This window comes from Capricornis sumatraensis, chromosome 2 (genome assembly GCF_032405125.1).
Source record: "Capricornis sumatraensis isolate serow.1 chromosome 2, serow.2, whole genome shotgun sequence".
Classification (NCBI taxonomy): Eukaryota; Metazoa; Chordata; class Mammalia; order Artiodactyla; family Bovidae; genus Capricornis; species Capricornis sumatraensis.
In genome coordinates, this window is record NC_091070.1 from 193,403,552 (window position 1) to 193,422,480 (window position 18,929).

Below are 18,929 nucleotides of genomic sequence, written 5' to 3' on the forward strand. Positions count from 1 at the left end.
GTAAAGAATCTGCCTGCAACGCGGAAGACTCAGGTTCGATCCCTAGATCAGTAAGATCCCCTGGAGAAGGGAATGGCTAACCACCCCAGTATTCTTGCTTGGAGAATTCCATAGACAGAGGAGCCTGGCGGGCTACAGTCCATGGGGTTTCCAAGAGTCAGACACAACTGAGCTACTAACACACAGCTTACAGGCTAAAAAATGAATCTCAACCTCACACCTCAAACAAAAATGAACTCAAATTTAAAACGTAACACTGAATCTGAAAAATCTGAGTGGGCTGTATCAATTTGCTTCTTATGATTAGTGCCTAACTGGGGAAAATTGGGTAAACATTATGTGAGATTTCTGTGTTACTTCTTGGAAGTGCATGTGAATCTATAATTTTCTCAAAATCAAAGTTCAGTTAAACAAACAAAAGGCATGTGCAAATCATCTCTGGAAGGAGACAGCAAAAAGAGGAGACGTCTCTGAGGAAAGAAATGAGAATGGGTAACAGAGGTAGGGGAAAAAAAAATCTGTTTCTGGTTTCTACTTTTAAGTTGTTAACCGTTTTCATGAATTACTTATATTCACAATTCTTTAATTATTTTAAAACAAAAAACAAATAAAATCTGAAGAAAGATGAAGAAATGAGTATGAAGAGAAATCATTCTGGTGAAAATCAAAACTGTTCCTAGGTTACCTTTGAATTAACAGTACCATTATTGATAAATTTCCCCTCTACCTTGTAGAAGGGTGTATATTTAAATTTTAGTAAACTTTTATTATGCATTAAAAAAAATCAACTTCATGCTTCTTTGCTCATTTTCAAAAAGAAAATGCATATTAGTCACTCAGTCATGTTTGACTCTTTTGCGAGCCCGTGGACTATAGCCCACCAGGCTCCTCTGTCCATGAAATTCTTCAGGCAAAAATATTGGAGTGGGTAGCCATTTCCTTCACCAAGGGATTTTCCCAACCCAGGGACTGAACTCAGGTCTCCTGCATCGCAGGAGGATTCTTTACCATCTGAGCCACCAGGGTTCATTTCCAAAATGAAAATAAAAGGTCTTTATTTTAAATAATTTTAGTCCTTGTATAAGATCTGAGCAAGGCTGTTCTTTGTGTTCAGACTGTTGACATGGCTTGAAAGCAGCTGGGCTGGGTGGACTACAGCTGGGCAGTAAGTCTTGGGGGGACCACGACTTCCCCAAGACTCACAACTCTCCTTTGCTGAGAAGCAGGACAGGCCAGTGCAGTTAGGAACTTAGCTCTGGACTCAGGTGGAGCTCAGATTTGATCCTGGCTTGCCACTGACAGACTGTGCAATGAAGAGAAAGAACCTTACCTCTGTGGATCTCAGTTTCGCCATCTGTAAGATGGGGGTATTATGGTGCCTGGCTGAAGGGGTTGCTGTGAGAATTCAGAGAGAGAATCTGTGGAAAGCACTTAGACAGCACCAAGCACATGGAGACCACAGTGGTCAGCCTGTGTGATTCTCAGCCTCCTGACAGAGAAGGCCACCTTCGATCGTCTGACTACATGCTGTGCACTGAGAGGCGGCATCGGAGGTGTGTTTCTCACGAGCGCTCCCTGCATCCTCAGCACACTTGAGCCAGTGCTATGGGGCAAAGGGAGGCTTGAGAGGTTACGTGATGTGCCCAAGTGCACACAGCCAGGAAGGGGCAAGGAGAAAGAGCAGGGCCCCAAGGCTCTGGACCATGGCCAAGGAGAAGAGGCCAGGGCTCATCCTGGGGCCTCTGAACAGCTCTCCAGTAAGAGGAGCTGAGGTCCAGGCCTATCAAGGCCACAGCATCCAGGAGGGGAAGGGGCTCTGGGAATCCTCAAAATGGCAAGGAGAGGACTTGGTCCCCTGTCCTAGCCACAGAGGGGCACGTTCTATCTGCACAGCATCCCTATCCCACCCTCCAGGAAAACCAGTATGTCATGGTGGGAGGCCTTCTCTCCAGTAGGATGTGGGGGGCCCAAACCTAGAGGTGGAGCCTTAGAAGACCCTCCACTTTGGCCACAAGAACAAGCATTCCGTCAGTCCCAGCTCTCACCATGGGGCTTGAGGTGAGGCCCAGGCCACAGCTGAGGCTTGGGTAACCGTGCGTGTTGACAGCCTTCCAACCCAAAGACCACTAGGGCCCTTTCCACAATGGTCATCACAAAGCCTATTTCAGCATTCTCTCTGGAGGTTTAGCTTCCTGGAGGTCAGTGAATAGAGTGGGCAGCAGTTTCAGGAGGCAACCATCCTCAGGCTGCTCTTCCCGGGCTGTGCTAGAATCTGCCCAGAAACAGGGGTACATTCAGGTGGTTCGTGTTAAAAAAAAAAAAACTCAAGATGGTAATTGATGGCATAATGGAAATTAACAATGAAATTAAAAGACCATTACTCCTTGGAAGGAAAGTTATGACCGACCTAGATAGCATATTAAAAAACAGAGACATTATCTTGCCGACAAAGGTCCGTCTAGTCAAGGCTATGGTTTTTCCAGTGGTTGTATATGGATGTGAGAGTTGGACTATAAAGAAAGCTGAGCACAGAATATATGCTTTTGAACTGTAGTGTTGGAGAAGACTCTTGAGAGTCCCTTGGACTGCAAGGAGATACAACCAGTCCATCCTAAAGGAGATCAGTCCTGGGTGTTCATTGGAAGGACTGATGTTGAAACTGAAACTCCAATACTTTGGCCACCTGATGCAAAAAGCTGACTCATTTGAAAAGACCCTGACGCTGGGAAAGATTGAGGGCAGGAGGAGAAGGGGACGACAGAGGATGAGATGGTTGGATGGCATCACTGACTCAATGGACATGGGTTTGGGTGGACTCCGGGAGTTGGTGATGGACAGGGAGGTCTGCCGTGTTGTGGTTCATGGGGTTGCAAAGAGTCAGACACAATTGACTGAACTGAACTGAACTGAACTGGTGCCCAGGGATGTATGTTGCCCTCTGCATGCCCTTGGCCTTTTATAAGCTATGTGACTTTGGTCAAATCACTATTTGCTCTATGCCTTATTTTCCTTTATAAAATAGGAAATGAAACCATACCTCTTCCCTGGGTCATTGCGAGGATTAAATAAGGGGAGCGGTGCAGTGTTTGGCACACAGTAGGGTTTCAGTGAAGGCTGACTCCCTGTTCTTCTGCCCACTCTGTGATGCCAGAGCAGAGCACATGTGCCAAGTTGAGTGAGTGACCAGAGGCAGGGCCACTCAACCCTCCACCTAATAATGCACAAACTGGTCCTGAAATTCTGCAACCAGCCCTGGATAACTGCAGTCCTAACCAATGCTGAGCCCATGCTGGGAGTGGGGACAGACAGACACATGAAACCTTGTCACTGTCCCCTGGGACGCTCAGGGCTTGTGGGAGGGACACCTACTCAGTGGGATTAGTGTGACAGCGGGCAGCCGAGGGCATGGGCAGTTTCAACAGGCTGAGACCCTGGAGGAGGGGTCGCCTGGACTAAGTCTGAAAGGGATAAGTAAAAGATGAGTGGGTGAAGCTGGAAAGAGTCTACGAAGAACGCTCAGCGTGAGCCAAGGCACAGAAAGGAGAGAAAGGGTGGGAGAATGTGGAACATGGTGCTTGGAGCTACTGTATGAAGACAAAGATAGTAGAGCATCTGTTTGACCAGCAGGGTAGTGCAGAGGTGATGGCTGAGAGGTTGATGATCACAGCCCAGTCTAGAGATTCATCGCTTTGATTTTCCAGAGAGATCCCAGGTCTCTGGGGAGCGCTTTAAGCCTGTTCCTCCAGCCGCGCTTGCAGAAGCGCAGCGACGGACGCTCCTGCTCCTGCGAAGGTTGGTCGCTGAGCAACAGGCCCCGCCCCGCGGTGGTCTGGCCTCCACGCGCCATCTACAGGCGGCTCCCTGCCGGTACACCCGGCTTCATGGAATGCTGCCAGCTGCCTTCCACCCCGTTCTCCCAACTCATAACCAAGTCTTGGTCACTTAGATTGAGCAATGCTGTCCCTGGCCGACGGTCTCTCTGCTTCCAGTCTTTTTCTGCATGGGCCTGGCTGACTCCACCCCTACAGGAGCTAGCTAGGCTGGGCCAGCCAGTGGAGGAGAAGCTGGAGAGGTGGGCAGACAGGCTGTGCTGAGAATGTTGATCTTCAGAGCAGTAGGGAGCTGTGTAAGATATGTGAGCACGGCAGCAACATAGGCAGATTTGGTGTTTAAATGCTCATGTTGAAGCTGCTGGAGGACTGCCTGGAGGAGCAGGGCACTGAGGGAGCATGGATTAAACTGACTGGAAAGGCTACAGGGAGCAGGGGTCCATGGAGCCCACCAGGGTAACTAACTATGGTGAGCGTATACAGGAAAAGACAGGCTCTCAGCACTTGGGGTTCACTTAAGGGGAAGGGAGTTTGGCAGGGCCCACCCTACCCTATGGTTGGTCTTTTCACCCCAACGGGCAGCCTCAAGGCTGCAGTAAAAGATGCTGACTGGTCTCTGAGATTCATCGGTTCACAGGCCTACAGAAGAACTGAGCAACCCTCCCCTTCCAGGAGTCCTGTGGACACGGATCCCTACAGGACACAGGGACACTGCTGTTCTCCGCAGGACAGTTTCCCACCTCATCAGGCTCATTAAACATGGTCTGGAATGCTGTGAAGTCCATGTGATCACAGACTGGCCTCATGCTTACACGTGTTGATCAGAAATGGGAAAACAACTTTACAGATGAATGAAGTTTGGTTGAAAAACCTTTCAAAGCATGGGCTCTAAGATAAAGGAGAATGATGAAAAATTAGGGTCATTGATCCAGCCCCATCTGGCCATACCCTCAGAAGGTCAGGGTCCAGTGAGGGCAGGGTGAACAAGGCCAAGTGGAATCAGAAGCTGTGTCTTCTCCCATGCTCCTGGGATTCCTGAGGCCCTGTGGACCCAGGGGCAGGACCAGCAGTGGGATGGCTGATAACTTCAGCCTCAAAGCCAGGCTAGTCCAAAATCACTGCATCCTCAGGTCCAGACTAAGACCAGTGCTGACACCTGCAGGCCTCAGCATGCCAGGCTCTGCTCTGCTGAAACACTGTGTGTAAAGCAGGGACTGAAAAACTCCTATGACTGTATCTGCTCCAATACCTTCCAACAGGGCAGGCCCAGGCCCTCAACCCCCCAGTCACAGCAATGATTTTGAGAGAATAGTTAGACTATCACGTCTCAGTGTTCTTCCCGCCATCTGTCCTAAGATGCTGGGCCCACAGGCAAGGCAGGAGGCAGCTCAGCCTATTCTCCTGGGTGCCAGTCCTTTCCAGACAAAACAGAATACTGTCCCTCACCCTTGAATCCTTCACTCCAGGTCTCTTACCCTTTCTCACCCTGCTGCTGGGGGTGCCCACCTTAATCTAACTCATTCTTCCCTTGAAGACGCAGTCAAAACCCGAACTTCTCCAGAAGGCTTTCTCTGACCCTTTCCCCCACCCACAGCCCCTCTACCTCTCTCTGTTCCATTGCAATCCCAGTGGACGATTTGCCACACCAGATTCCATGCTTCTCCTGGGCAGAGCTGAGTGCCAGGCTCTGAGTCCAGCAGAGATGCAGGATGTGTTTCAAACGACAGAGAAAGTGAAAACAAGGGAAGAGAACCAGGACTCTAAAGCAACAAAATGGGATCAAGCTCTGGGTTTTTAAAACCATGTCACTCTGCAGGGACCATGCAAGGAGCTGGGGAAGAGAGACTTGAGAAAATCTTTACATTTCATGTGTCTGCATCAGATTTTCTTAAAACGTCTCTATTGCTTAAAATAATAACAGGGAGGTGGGAGGGAGGCTCAAGAGGGAGGGGACATATGTATACCTATGGCTAATCCACGTTGATGTATAGCAGAAACAACACAATACTGTAATTATCCTTCAATTAAAAATGAATAAGAAATTTTTTTAACCATAGAAAAAAAATAACAACAATAATACTGATAGTAAAAAAGCTACCAGCCTTGCCCAAGCCTCTCAGGTGATACCTGAGATAAAGGGAAAGTCTTGCCTAAGTGCATAGAAAGAGCAGGCTGACAGGCCACGAATCCCAGCCACTGCCTCCCCTTCCCAAGGTTGCATTCCGCAGAAAGTTAAAGAGAGCGCACACCCTCCACAAGGATTTCCACTGTTCATTTTATTTCAAATGTCAACAGTCCCCAGAGAAGAAACTGATGCCACGGTAACCTAGAAGCACCATCCTATTCTCTGAGAACTGCATGAGAACTTACAAAAAGCCTAATTTTTAAAGCTAGCAATCACTATGAAAACATGAAATAGTCACACTTTAATAGTTTTTTTTTTTTTTCAAACCAGAAATGATGCCATAATGGCTTAAACTTCATGGGGAAAAAGTGAAGGAACCTCAGAGGCTAAAATGCTTATATTTGATGATAAAGCCCCTAGAGAAGGGGCCCAGGCTGACCCCGGGGGACAGAGCCGTAAGAAGGGGGCAGCAGAGCCTGCTCAGCACCCTGGTCCTGGCTGCTCCCGCCGTCCACTTGGTGTGCTGGACGCCTGATGTCTGTGCTGCCTTCTGCTGGGGACCAGACAGACGCAGCAGAAGCAGAGGCTGAGGTAGACAGTGCCTCCGCCCTGCAGCAGGACCTGAGGAAGTCAAAGGCTGCCTCTGGGGTGAATCTGACTAACAGCAACCAACACAGAGCTGGCTAAATTCATTCCGAAATGTGAGCTCTCGCCAGCCTCCCACATCTCAGAGCTCTGGCCGAGCCCTGGTGACTTCATCCTCTGAGTTCCTTTTCAAGCCCCGTGTCTCAGGCTTGAGAGAACCTTAGCAACCACACTCTTCCTCCTATCTTGAAATGGGAATTCACAGCCACCTTAGCTTATCACTATCCTTCCTCCCTACATATCACTGAATAGAGACAAGAAAATCATTGCTGCAAGCACCACCCCCCCCCGCCCCCCACCCCTGCCCCACACCAAGGCCCCACGCTGCTGGCCTAAGGGCCTGGGCCTAGTCAGACTGCTCCTGGGACGATGGCTGGCTGGGCTCGCTCGGCCCCTCCACATCCTGGTCATCTGTGAAGGACAGAGAAGAGGGGCTGGATTGAGAAAGAGGGGAAATCACCTGTTTTCACACTAAGTTTTCTACAAGGCATCACCATCATTGCCAGTCCCTATAGAGAATTAGTTATTCCCATTCCTACTTTTAATTTGCTAGGAGTCAGGAAACTGGGATTCTAGCCCTGGCCAGAGGATATAGACTCAAGTTCAGACTCCAGCTCTGCTTGTCACAAGCTGGGTGGCAGGAAGCGAGCTACTCTCAGCTCTGAACCTCAGCGTCTCCTTCTGTCCATTAGAAGGTGCTTACCATGCAGCATCATGGTTGGCATGGGGATTAGGGACAACAGTGAGAATAATCTTTACCAATGCCTTTGTCATTTTAGGTTTTGTTTAATCCTCAGGATGACCTCATGAGGGAAGAGACCCTTCATTAGTTTGCTCTTGCAGATACCGAAACTGAAGCACCAAGGAGTGAATGAACTTGCCCGAGGTCACACCGTGGGCAAGTGCTGGAGCCAGGACTTACACCCAGGCTGTGCGGCACCAGGGCCATCGTACTTCAAGTCACACTGAACCACTTTCCCAGTTAACAGATCTAGGCATCGGACATACAACAGGCCTCGGTTTCTTTTCTTAAGGAGCCTCAGGGGAGGACTGAAAGAGGGAAGAAAAAATCCTACAACTTTTAAAGCTTCAAGGGCCCTCAAAAGAAAACCCTCACAGTAACCCTGTGACAGGGCCCACTTTACAGGTGAGAAGACTGAGGCCCAGAGGAGGGTGTGAGTGCCCAAGATCACCCGGTGCACCAGTGACCGAGCTGTGAAGGCCAGAGTGGCCCGAGCCAGAGGAATCATCCCCACCAGCCCCAGGCAGGCTCAGCACGTGCTGCTTCCCCAGCCAGAGAGGCCTGGCATCTCTGGTCTTTCGGCACCATGTGCGTGCCATCCTCCACATCTTTGCCCACAGGAACTGTTAAGGTGAGGAAATTAGCGTTGAAGCTGGAGCCAGACAGAGACTTCTGTTGGAATCCGAGCTGCACCATGTACATATGTGAGACCCTCTCAGGGTTCTATCACAGTTTCCTCACCTGAGAATGGGGACTCACCTCCCCTAGAAGTTCATGTATGGAATTTAGAGAGCGGTGCCAGGAAAGAGTTTCCCCAGGGCCCAGGACATTGAAAATCCTGTTCTCCATTTCCCTTCCCTCCACGCCCACGTCACAGTAGGACCCCCGTCCTCCAGAGTCTTCCTGCGTCCCTCAGCAGCTGGAAGACGGGGCCTCACTCACCGGTGTTCTCCTTGTCTGTGTCAGACAGGACGGTCAGCGAGAAGGTTGCTGGAGGCGGTGGGGGCAGTGGCGGCAGGAGGAAGTGGAGCGCAGACAGCAAGCCCGGCGGGAGGAACTGAGGCTGCGGCGGCTGCCCCAGTGGCGGCTGCCCCAGTGGCGGCTGCCCCAGCGGCGGGTAGTAGCTCGGCTGGAAGTCTCCCACAGGTTCCGCCACCTGCAGGGCACACACAGCAGACAGTCAGAGGGCAGAGGGTGAGCCAGGGGGCCGATCCCACATTCAGGCCCCTGAATGGGGGCTCCCTGTGGAGGCGATTCATCTCTGCAGCCCAGACAGTGGAGCACAGGATACTCAGAACAGGGTGTTCGGCAAACCCCTGCCAGCTGACTGAAGGCAAGGACGGACACAGGCACAACACAGAGAAGCCTGGGGAGCAGCTGCATTTGAGTATGTCTACAGCCTCATTCTATCCTGACGACCCTAGGAGGGAGGGTCCATTAACCATCCTCACTGTAGCGACAAAAACCAGCATCAGTGAGACGACGGTCCAGGCCCAGGCCAGAGCTGGGGAGCAGCAGAGGCAGAAGAGAATCCCAAGTCGGCCTGACTCCACTGCTCTGCACCGGAGAAGGGTCTGAAAGCATCCACCTACTTGGGGTCCCACCTCTGGCACATGTGATGACTTAAGACTCCAGCATCACTGGGCCTGTGGGCCCCTCATTCTAACCAGACAGTATAGTGCAGCTGTAACTGAGGCAAGGGGAGCTAGGTGACCTCAGGAAAAGTGGCTTCAGCCCTTCTGTGTTTATGTTCCTTCTTCAGAAGGTGAAAGCTAACTCCATACCACAGGACCCCAAGGCTGGAATAACGGGATGTGGAGGGGTGATGACCACACAGCTCAGCTTAACTGAGAAAGACATGAATGTAATAGAAAATCATAAATTTCAGGGCAAGCCATTATTATTTACTCCTCCATCCAGGGACTCCAGAGCAGCACTTCACAGGCTGTGTGCCAAAGAAATTCAGTGTCCCACAAGATATTTTTCAGTGCTCTTAGAAGTGTTCTTTGCCCAAGGAGTTTGAGAAGCCCTGAAAACTGCCCCCACATCGATGGCTTACACATGAGCCTATTAAATCTGCTTACATGAACCCAGCACTTCCTAACTTAATTTGACCACAAGGAAGGGAAGAAAGCCCACTTTTGTGCACCCAGAATCTATCGACAGCCTGAGGATGCCCCCATGCTAGAGACTAAGAACCTGAGTAAGGCCCTCAGGAGTTCGGCGGCATGCCCAGGCGACGTGGAGAGTAGGCAGCAAAGGCAGGGTTGGTCTCTAGGTCTGTCTGACTCCAGGCCTGTGCTCTTTCGTGGGAAGAGAAACGAGGGAGCACAGAAGCAGCAGGTGGCACAGGGCAGGAAGAGAAGGCGGCTCAGGGAGTATTTGGGAGGCTGGGCAGGGGCAGCAGGACAAGGATGAAGCAACTCACAGGCTCTTGGGTTTGAAACAGCTTCACAAATGAATGGGTGATCCCCTATCCAGACGTGAAGGGGGCAGGAAGGGGGATTATTAGTCTTTCATTCCAAGCTGCTCAGCCAAGTCTCTCCCTGGATCACAGCTCCTGCCTGGGGCTGGTGGTGGCAGCTCGGGCCCAGATAAACCAACTGAGATCACACTCCTAACAAAGGCCGTCTGGCAGGCCTGTCAATCAGAGCCCTGCCCTGGACGCCAGGCCTCAGGCTTCTGTGCGAGCAGACGGTGGGTGTGTGCTCCATTTGGCCAAGACCCCTCTCTTTGTGTGGAGGCTAGAGATGCCGTGTTCTCCCTGGGCTGCAGTGGGGTGGCCCGCACCCCACCCTCAGTTTCAGGCAGGGCAGCGGGATGGTGAGAGTCAGGGTCATGTCTGTCCTAGCCTCTGTCCTGACTCTGTCACTGACCAGTTGTGTAATCTGAATCCCAGTCCCTTGTTCCGCACTTCCGTGACCCTGGACAAATCTGTTACTCCTCTGAGCCTTCTTCCTCTGCCCTACAATGAGAAAATAACATGTACCTCGGAGGCTTACATAAGGGCCAGTAGGCACCCTGGAAATGATCAAGACTAGTGGTGTTCAAACTTTTCCCCCTTGAATGAATGGAAAATGATTTCTGAATAAAACTTTAGAATATCTGGATCAGAGAAGATGCTGCTGCAGTGAAGCAGGAGCAGTGCATGACTTCACTACGTTAACATCAAACTTTGGTCCCTTCTCTTACTTTCCACATTAGACCAAAGCAGCCTGCTCTCTACTCACTCTTCTCTACCCTCCACCCAAGGCAGCATCTCTGTAACACACAGGGTTGGGCTTGTAGCTTAGGAAGAAAGTAAAAGTAACAGTGGTCCACACTTCCCTGAATGTGAGCTGCATCTCAGTCAACTCCCTCACAGGTCCAGCCTTACGAGCCAAAGTCAGGACTGGTCACCCAGGCCTCTCACTATTCTGCAGTTCCGATGGCCCTCTGGGGTTGCCAAAAGGGAGAACGACGGAAGGAGCTGGCAACCAATGCTGCAAAAGCTGGTCACCTGACCCACATCTCACACAACTCTTATATATCCAGAACTTCCAGAACTCAAAACTCTAGGCTCAAAGAGCACACCAGTTAGTAACTGATCACTGACCTTATAAAATGATTTAAATTTACCCTTTTTTTTTTCAACAAGTATCTCCTAAGGTGACCAGTGTTTGGGGGAAGTCTCCATATTTTTCATGACTAAGCTTAAGTGCCCTATCCTCTTGAAAGCCCTCTGCCATCTCAAGTGGGCCATTCTTTTGCAGCAGGGGACCTTTGTCTGCTCCTGACTCTGCCCTCAAATGTGTGGCTCCAGGAAAGTGCTATTTCCTATCTGGTACCTAGTACTGACTGGCATTCCATGGATCAAGGCTGGTGGTCATTCAGGTTCCCGTGTGGCTGTTCCCCAGGTTTATCTGAGATGTGTCTGCATTCCTTTTTGCCTGAGCTCCCAGAGTCTCTTAGCCCACGCCACAGCCCAGGCCAACTTGTTCACATGTGCTTTCCCGGAGGTGCACAGCATACAAGGCCAATGCTGTATCCTTCCACCCATCGCCCATGTCCTGGTACAGAGTGAGCACAATGGCTGGCTGCCTGGGAGCAAGTCTGCTAAAGCAGCCAGGGCAGCTGAAATAGGGAGGAACTTCGAAAATATCAGGAATGGGACTCACCAAGCCTCCTCCATAGTAGTGGCTATAGGACAGGTGCTGGAAACTCTGCTGCAGAGGGATCCCCACACCTGGGGACGCATCCTGGTAGCCCAGAGGAAAAGGGCGGTAGGGGTACATGCTGGAGCAGCTGGGGTACAGCTTGGGAGGTTCTCTCTCCAGGCACTCAGACCCCACCACAGAATCTGAGTTGATGCTCAGAGGGAGCCCTGAAAAGACACGCAACGAGGGAAGTGTTAAAAACACATGGAGCTAGAAAAAAGGGCACCATATTATTGTCTGAAGGTAGCAGTATAAATACACTCATATCCATTCACAGACATCTCCCACATCCATTATGCTTTTGATCCTCCCTGCTTTTTAAACCCTTCAACCATGTTCTGTGGCCCTCAGCAAAAGTCCTTGGCCCAGCCATGAAGCCCACGCAGGCTGCGTTCCTGCCTTCACTCCAGCCTCACTGTCTGATCACTAGTAGCGCCTTCTTTCTCCTCCACCTCAGGGCCTCTGCAGATGCTGTCCCCTCTGCTTGGAAGGCTTTTTTTCCTAACCCCTTTGCCTTCTTGAATCCTCAGTGCTCAGCTCCTGATCTTCCTTCAGACCACAGCTAAACCACTGGTTATTAGAGTTCTCTGTGATGTCCTTTTCTTTCACAAGGACAAGATCCTTGAGGGCAAGGAATCTGACTCACCCCCCTTCACCTTTTCATCACTAGTGCTGGGCACACAGTGCTCAGTTGATGGAACAAAGAAAGGCTCCATATCTGTAGAAAGGTATCCTTCTCCTAGAACTGCTTTTCAGATCTGTCTTCCTCATCTAGTTCTCTAGGGACCTGTATTTTCCTAGAACGTCCCAGAAGGCAGAAGTGGCCTTCGGAGAGCATCGGGCCAATCCCCTTAGCCTACAGAGGGGCGAGGCTGTCACAGAAGGAAGGAGCTTGCCTAAGATTACCAAGTGAGCCAGCCCCTCAGCGTCCTGACTCAGACTTGCGCTCTTTCTACCACACTGCATACAGAAAAACAAGAAAACACGTGACTGCACCCAAAATGAGCCCCTTTTTAAAAGTCTCAAACCTACATGTGACTTGAAATTGTAATAGTGAAAGTTACAATACCTAGGGAACAATGTAATTTATGCACGTGGAGGGAGGAGAGAAAAACAGCAACAATGTCTCAACAGACTGTTCTCTTGTAGGGAGCAGAGAAGAGGTCTCATTCCCATCCATGCCTGGGAAACAGGTGGGAAGTACGCCCATACACAGCCATTGGGCCAGAGCACGGCTGAGGAGCAAGCTGACTAGGAAACAGAAGATGGGGGAGGGGTGGGCGGAGGGACGCAGGTGCAGTCATAAGGCGCTGGCCCACCCACGAGGACGTTCTGGGGGAGGAGCCTCCAGCACCAGAAAAGGGTGGGAAGAGTTGCGCAAGCGCAATAGGGCCACTCTCCCGCAATCCTCTCTGTTGGGAGGAGGAGCCTCAGCTAAGCGGACTGGGGGGTCATTTTTTTTTTTGCGGCCATTTTTTTTTTTTTCTCCCGGAATGGAAAAGCAGAGACTATAGCTAAATGTTTTTTAAAATTACCCCCTCAGAACCACCCATTCCTTTCTCTCTTTTTACCTTCTTGCAAAAAGGCAGCAAACCCAAATGCCTACTCAGAAAAAGGTATCCCGAAGCAAGATTCCCTCTAGAAAGCATCTTCCCACCCCCACCCCAAGGGCCCATACCCGCGGCTGGCCTGGGACGCCAGAGTGAGGGAAGTGGGGAGGCGGCAGCCCGGAGAGGAACCAACCGCGGGACAAAGGCTCAGGGCACCGGGAATCTTACCGAAGTCGGTGAACGGCGGGCTCGGCACAGGCCGCGGCAGCCTGCGCAGCTCCAGGCAGCCGGGGTAGCCCTGGCCGGCGGCCTCCGCCGTCAGCTGGGGCTCCAGAGAGCTGGGCCTGGCCCTGGCTGCTTGTTCGCTCAGGCCCACTTGGCCGCGGTTGTGGCCGCCCAGCACTGGCTGGAAGGCACTCAGGCTGGGGCTCTGGCCCCGCGGGGGCCTCTCAGGGAGGCAGGCGGCCGCTTGGCCCGAAGGGCCCGGCTGCGCGTCTCCCAAAGGGGCAAGCGGAAGCAGCGGGCAGAAGCTTGGGCCTGGGGTGGCGGCCGCGCCCCGGGGGGCCAGCTGGGGTCCCTGTGCGCACAGGGCCACCTCCTGCTCCTCTCCAGAGGCCTGCTTCTTGAGCATCTTTTGTGCAGCCACGATCTTCTGGCGCTCGGTGATCAAGTAGCACTTCTCGCAGGTGCACTGCTTCCAGCGGCACTTGCCCGCGTGGCCCTTGACTGGTACCAGGAAGCCATGGTTCCGGCACCGCGAGCACTTGGGGGTACGAAGCATCTTCTTGGCCTGCTTTGTAAGGTCTGCATTCATAGCACAACCGTCTCCTCTGAAAGCTTCAGGGACAGTGAAACAGAGAGAAGCAGTCCGCCCAAGTCCCTGGTGCTGGGAGCTTTGGATACACTTGTAACAAGGTGGTGTTCAGTGCGTCCCAGGAGCTGCAGCAAGACCCTTGCATTCTCTCTTTTCTTTGGTGCAAAATTTGGAGAGGTTCTGTGCCTTGGTTAACAAAATGCAAAGGATTGGGTTGAATAAGTTCTTCAAGTAATGCTATTGCATGTATGTCATCTGGGTTAGCTGAGTCTTATGCATGTAATTTCCGAACTTTCTCTTCCTGCCGTACGGTGTACAGAAGGTATTTCATAATTTAAAAAAAAAAAAAAAAAAGGCGGAGTGATACTCAAGGATCCACAGATTCAAAACTCCAGAGGAACGCAGCTGTTGGTAAACCTGTTGCAGTAGAAAAGGATTCCAAGTGTCAAACCGTGTTTCTCCATACAGAAGCTGCTGCTTCTGTTTAATTTCACTTTTCTCCCCTACAGAGAAGCAACTGTTCACAGTGATGCTTCCAGAATATTCTCAGGAGCTCAGTGCTGTGTGATGGTTGCTCAAGGGTGTGCCTTTAGAGTAATTCCCATCTTTTAAGTCTTGTTGGTACAGGAATGCATCTCTGAAAGTGGCATATTGCAGTTGATACCTTCCAAAGAAAAGCATACTTGGAATGAATGATTTAAAGTAAAAGGGACTTAGGATATTTTAGCATGAGCTTGAACCAGTGCTTAATTGTGCCATGAATTTAGTTATTCCTGTAAAGCAACCCAAATCTTGGGACACCTGCAAAGCTGCCACAACTTCATAGTTTTCCCAAGACTGCTAAGCTAATTCATTTTCTTGTTTGATAGAAATTTGTGACACCCTGACGTCTTTTCCCCTCTCTGCTTAGGTCCCAAAAAGAAAGAAAGGAAAAAAAAAAACAAACTTGTCATCATAGGATTAATCATTACCTTTAAGAGGGTTCAGTTCAGTTCAGTTTAGTCGCTCAGTCGTGTCCAACTCTGCGACCCCATGAATCGCAGCATGCCAGGCCTCCCTGTCCATCACCATCTCCCGGAGTTCACTCAGACTCATGTCCATCGAGTCAGTGATGCCATCCAGCCATCTCATCCTCTGTCGTCCCCTTCTCCTCCTGCCCCCAATCCCTCCCAACATCAGAGTCTTTTCCAATGAGTCAACCCTTCGCATGAGGTGGCCAAAGTACTGGAATTTCAGCTTTAGCATCATTCCATCCAAAGAAATCCCAGGGCTGATCTCCTTCAGAATGGACTGGCTGGATCTCCTTGCAGTCCAAGGGACTCTCAAGAGTATTCTCCAACACCACAGTTCAAATGCATCAATTCTTTGGCGCTCAGCCTTCTTTGCAGTCCCACTCTCACATCCATACAAATACCTGGCTAAAATGTGTATGTTTTTAATTGTCCTTTCGCTGAAGTTTTCTGTTCCTGGTAACAGAATAGTAGAAGTGAGAGCCAAGGCCTGGTGTTCACCTTGATCTTCCTGAGCTGCTGGTTGCAGGTGTACTTTGCATTTCTCACCAACTACCTGACAATAGGAAATGGTTGCCATTCTGAGGCTGATTATATACTGGAAAGCTGAAAAAGATGTTTGTAAAGTTTTTTTCCTGCTTTGAAGAAATATATTACTCATCTTAAGAGGGCAGAAGTATATGTTTCCTGTATTATTTGACCCTTTAAGAATGTCACTGTTATTTCAATCCATTTAAAGAGATCTAGGTTTGTCTCTGCTTTGCTCTAACAGCCTGTATCTTAATTTTTTATTTAAAAACTATGGTCCCATAAATGAAAGCACAGACAAGTTCTTTTTCTGACTTCACTTAATTCAGAATGTCTAATTTTTTTCACTGACCTTGTCATTTGAAAATGTTACTTAAAAATCATAGTTTCAATATTACTGTCAAAAAATCTGGGCACAAACTGCATTCTTTCATGATACTGTGAAAGGTCAGGGCGAGGTCAGGATGAAGGTCAGGGCAAGGTCAGGCATGCCTGGGCATGCCCGGGCATGTCAGGACATGCCCCAGCAGGGGGCGCTGCAGACACACCCCGGAGACGGGCCGGCAACCAAGCCGACCAATCAGGAGCTGACACGAAGCCCTCGCTGTCCAATCAGGAACCGACATGGAGCCCTTGAACACCAATCACCGCTGAGCCCGCGTTTTCTTCCTTATATGGGAGCCCCGGCCCGGGCTATAAAACCCCTTCCCCACCCCTCACACCTCGCAGACTCCCTTTTCTTCGCAGACCCCCCTCGCTCCCCTGCTTACCTGCCCCCGGGAGTTCTGCCCGAGAGCGACCGCCCAATAAAAGGCCCTGTTCAATGGTCCATAGGGGTGGTTCCTTCTTCCCGCGGCGTTTCTTACATACTGCAAATTATAAGGTCATTTTCTGCATTATCAAATTTAAATTTTTACATCAGGTGACATCAGCTGATAAGGCCTAAACATGAAAACTACTCTCGTTTACATTTCATGCTGACCACTCAGGATGTCTTCATTTTCCTATTAATGGTTTAAAGGAAAATCCTATTCAAAGACAACCATTTGAATTCATTTATTTTAGCCTTTTTAATGGCAAAATGCTTCCATTTTTACTCATAACTTTGGGGCAAAGTATACTCAAGGTGATGTGAATTTGCATACTGCTTTGAGAATGTTAATAACCATAAATCTTTTAAATACATAGTCATCTTATAAGATGCAGAAACTCTAGGGTTTATACAGTAAACAAATAAGAGAAAAAGACTAGTTTATTTCTCTTTTCCCCTCAAAGTCTCAATTTGTGTAGGTAAATTCCAACAGAGCTTTACTTATTTCATCCTTGGAAATTCAGGCAAATTGATAGGTTTGTTTTTTTTGAGTTGATGGCTGATTACTTCTTAGGCTGCTGAATATATACATATATGTGTGTCAAATTTATTTAAATTGTTATTTTAAAAGATAGTAAGATGTAAAACTGAAAAGCTGGAAGTCAAAGAAGGATGAGAGCAGTAAATACAGAGTAGACCCCTTCCTTCCCTATACTGAAACATTTGGATGTTTATGTTTAAGAAGGTCTGCATCATCATAAGTGGAAGTTTATTAAAAAAAGTTAAAGTGCTGAGGAATCACCAGTTTGACTAACCACAAAGGGGCTGGTAGATAGTCATATCTGAGTCCCAGCTTTAGATACGGCTGCTTCTTCCACAGAGTCCTGAATTTCCTACCTTCAGTAATGGCTCTTCTCTTCAGTTAACATGATTGTAATTGATACTGTTTATTTTAAAGAGTCTTGTATTATGCTGTGCATGGGGGTATCACTTGTAATCATTAAATATTGTGTGCACTGTAATGTTTCCTCACTGGTAGCATGCAAGAGTAAGGAAGGGCTTTTTTGCCTATAGCATCTTCCCCGCAGTAGCTATAACCCAGATATCTGCTGTCTTCTTCAGGCTCTCTCTCATGAGCAATGAGAACGTGACTGAAGATTTTGTAGGTGGTAGAGGGGAGAATTTACAAGACATATCCTATAGCAGATGCTTTAAAATCCTGTGTTAGTGTTTCTCTTCTCTCAAGATCCTCCTCTGGTGTGCCACACACACTGGAGAGGAACTGATCTGGTCCCCCTCCATCTTGCCCACCCTCCCCATCCTCATCTCACTACCCAGGCTCTCTAGCTTTTCTCTTCTTGATTTTTGAGAGTTCTGTAATGGCTGTGACTATCTTACTTCCCTTTATATCTAGCACAATATAGACATTCAGTAAATATTTGTTGAATGTACAAATGAATCTTGCCTCCCTCTCCTGCCAATATCAAAAGCATCTCATTTCTCACTGACACAGTAAATTAACTTGGATCCAGCAACTTTCTCCAATATCACACAAAACAGAAAGCCCAGAGTGAATAAGATCCAACAGAGACGGTTGGATGGCATCATCAGCTCAATGGACATGAGTTTGAGCAAACTCTGGGAGATAGTGAAGGACAGGGAAGTCTGGCGTGCTACAGTCCATGGGGTCCCAAAGAGTCAGACAAGGCTGAGTGGCTGAACAACAAGAAGAGTAAATAGGACCACTCTCCCAACAAGCAGAATTTGAGGATCAACTTTGCTTCCTCGAGATTACCTCTTACCCCTGATGGTATAATAACAGTAGTAATGCCAGCTAGCACTTACTAAGTGTTTGTATGTGCCAGTAATTATAAACTCCTTTGCTGCTGCTGCTGCTAAGTCACTTCAGTCGTGGCTGACTCTATGCGACCCCATAGATGGCAGCCCACTAGGCCTCTGTCCCTTGAATTCTCCAGGCAAGAACACTGGAGTGGGTTACCATTTCTTTCTCCAATGCATGAAAGTGAAAAGTGAAAGTGAAGTTGCTCAGTCGTGTCCGACTCTTTGCGACCCCATGGGCTGCAGCCTACCAGGCTCCTCCGTCCATGGGATTTTCCAGGCAAGAGTACTGGAGTGGGTTGCCATTTCCTTCTCCGATAAACTCCTCTATGTGTGTTAATTCATATAATCCTCAAATCAACCCTCTAAGGTAGGTATTATTATTCCCCCCACCTCCACCGCGCGTTTTACACATGATGAAACCAGTACCTAGAGAAGTTAGGTAACTTGCCCAAGGTTTTCTGCCATTGAGTGGCAGAGCCATGATTCAGAGACAGGAAATCTATCCTCAGAGTCTATGTTCTTAACCATATATCTACTAACTCAGTATTTCTTCTAAGCAAATGCAGTGCTGTCCCCAAGAAAGCATTGGTGATTAATAGAAATGCTTGTCTTGTTACATATCCTATTACAGTTGGGGCAAAGGAGGGTAAATAAAGGTGGTAGCAACCTGGGGAAATTTCCTAGGATGCCCTGCTAATTTGCTTTTCTCTGCCCATAGCCAGTATTTATTCAGTGTCAACTATGTGCTAAGCATAAGGGACACAGAAGTAAATAAAAGCACAGGATCCTTACTTTTAGGCATACATTCTAGCTGACAAATAGACAGTAAACAAACA

General features: G+C 49.1%; 1 protein-coding gene across 1 annotated transcript; it reads right to left on the reverse strand.

Annotated features, from left to right (window-relative positions):
* Positions 1-6,946: 6,946 nt before the first annotated feature.
* Positions 6,947-13,902, reverse strand: DMRTB1 (DMRT like family B with proline rich C-terminal 1). Its single transcript, XM_068961516.1, has 4 exons — positions 13,317-13,902; positions 11,500-11,705; positions 8,285-8,498; positions 6,947-7,011 (listed from the first exon to the last, which is right to left on the reverse strand). The coding sequence occupies exons 1-4, from the start codon at positions 13,900-13,902 to the stop codon at positions 6,947-6,949; spliced, it is 1,071 nt and encodes a 356-aa protein (XP_068817617.1).
* Positions 13,903-18,929: the final 5,027 nt, after the last annotated feature.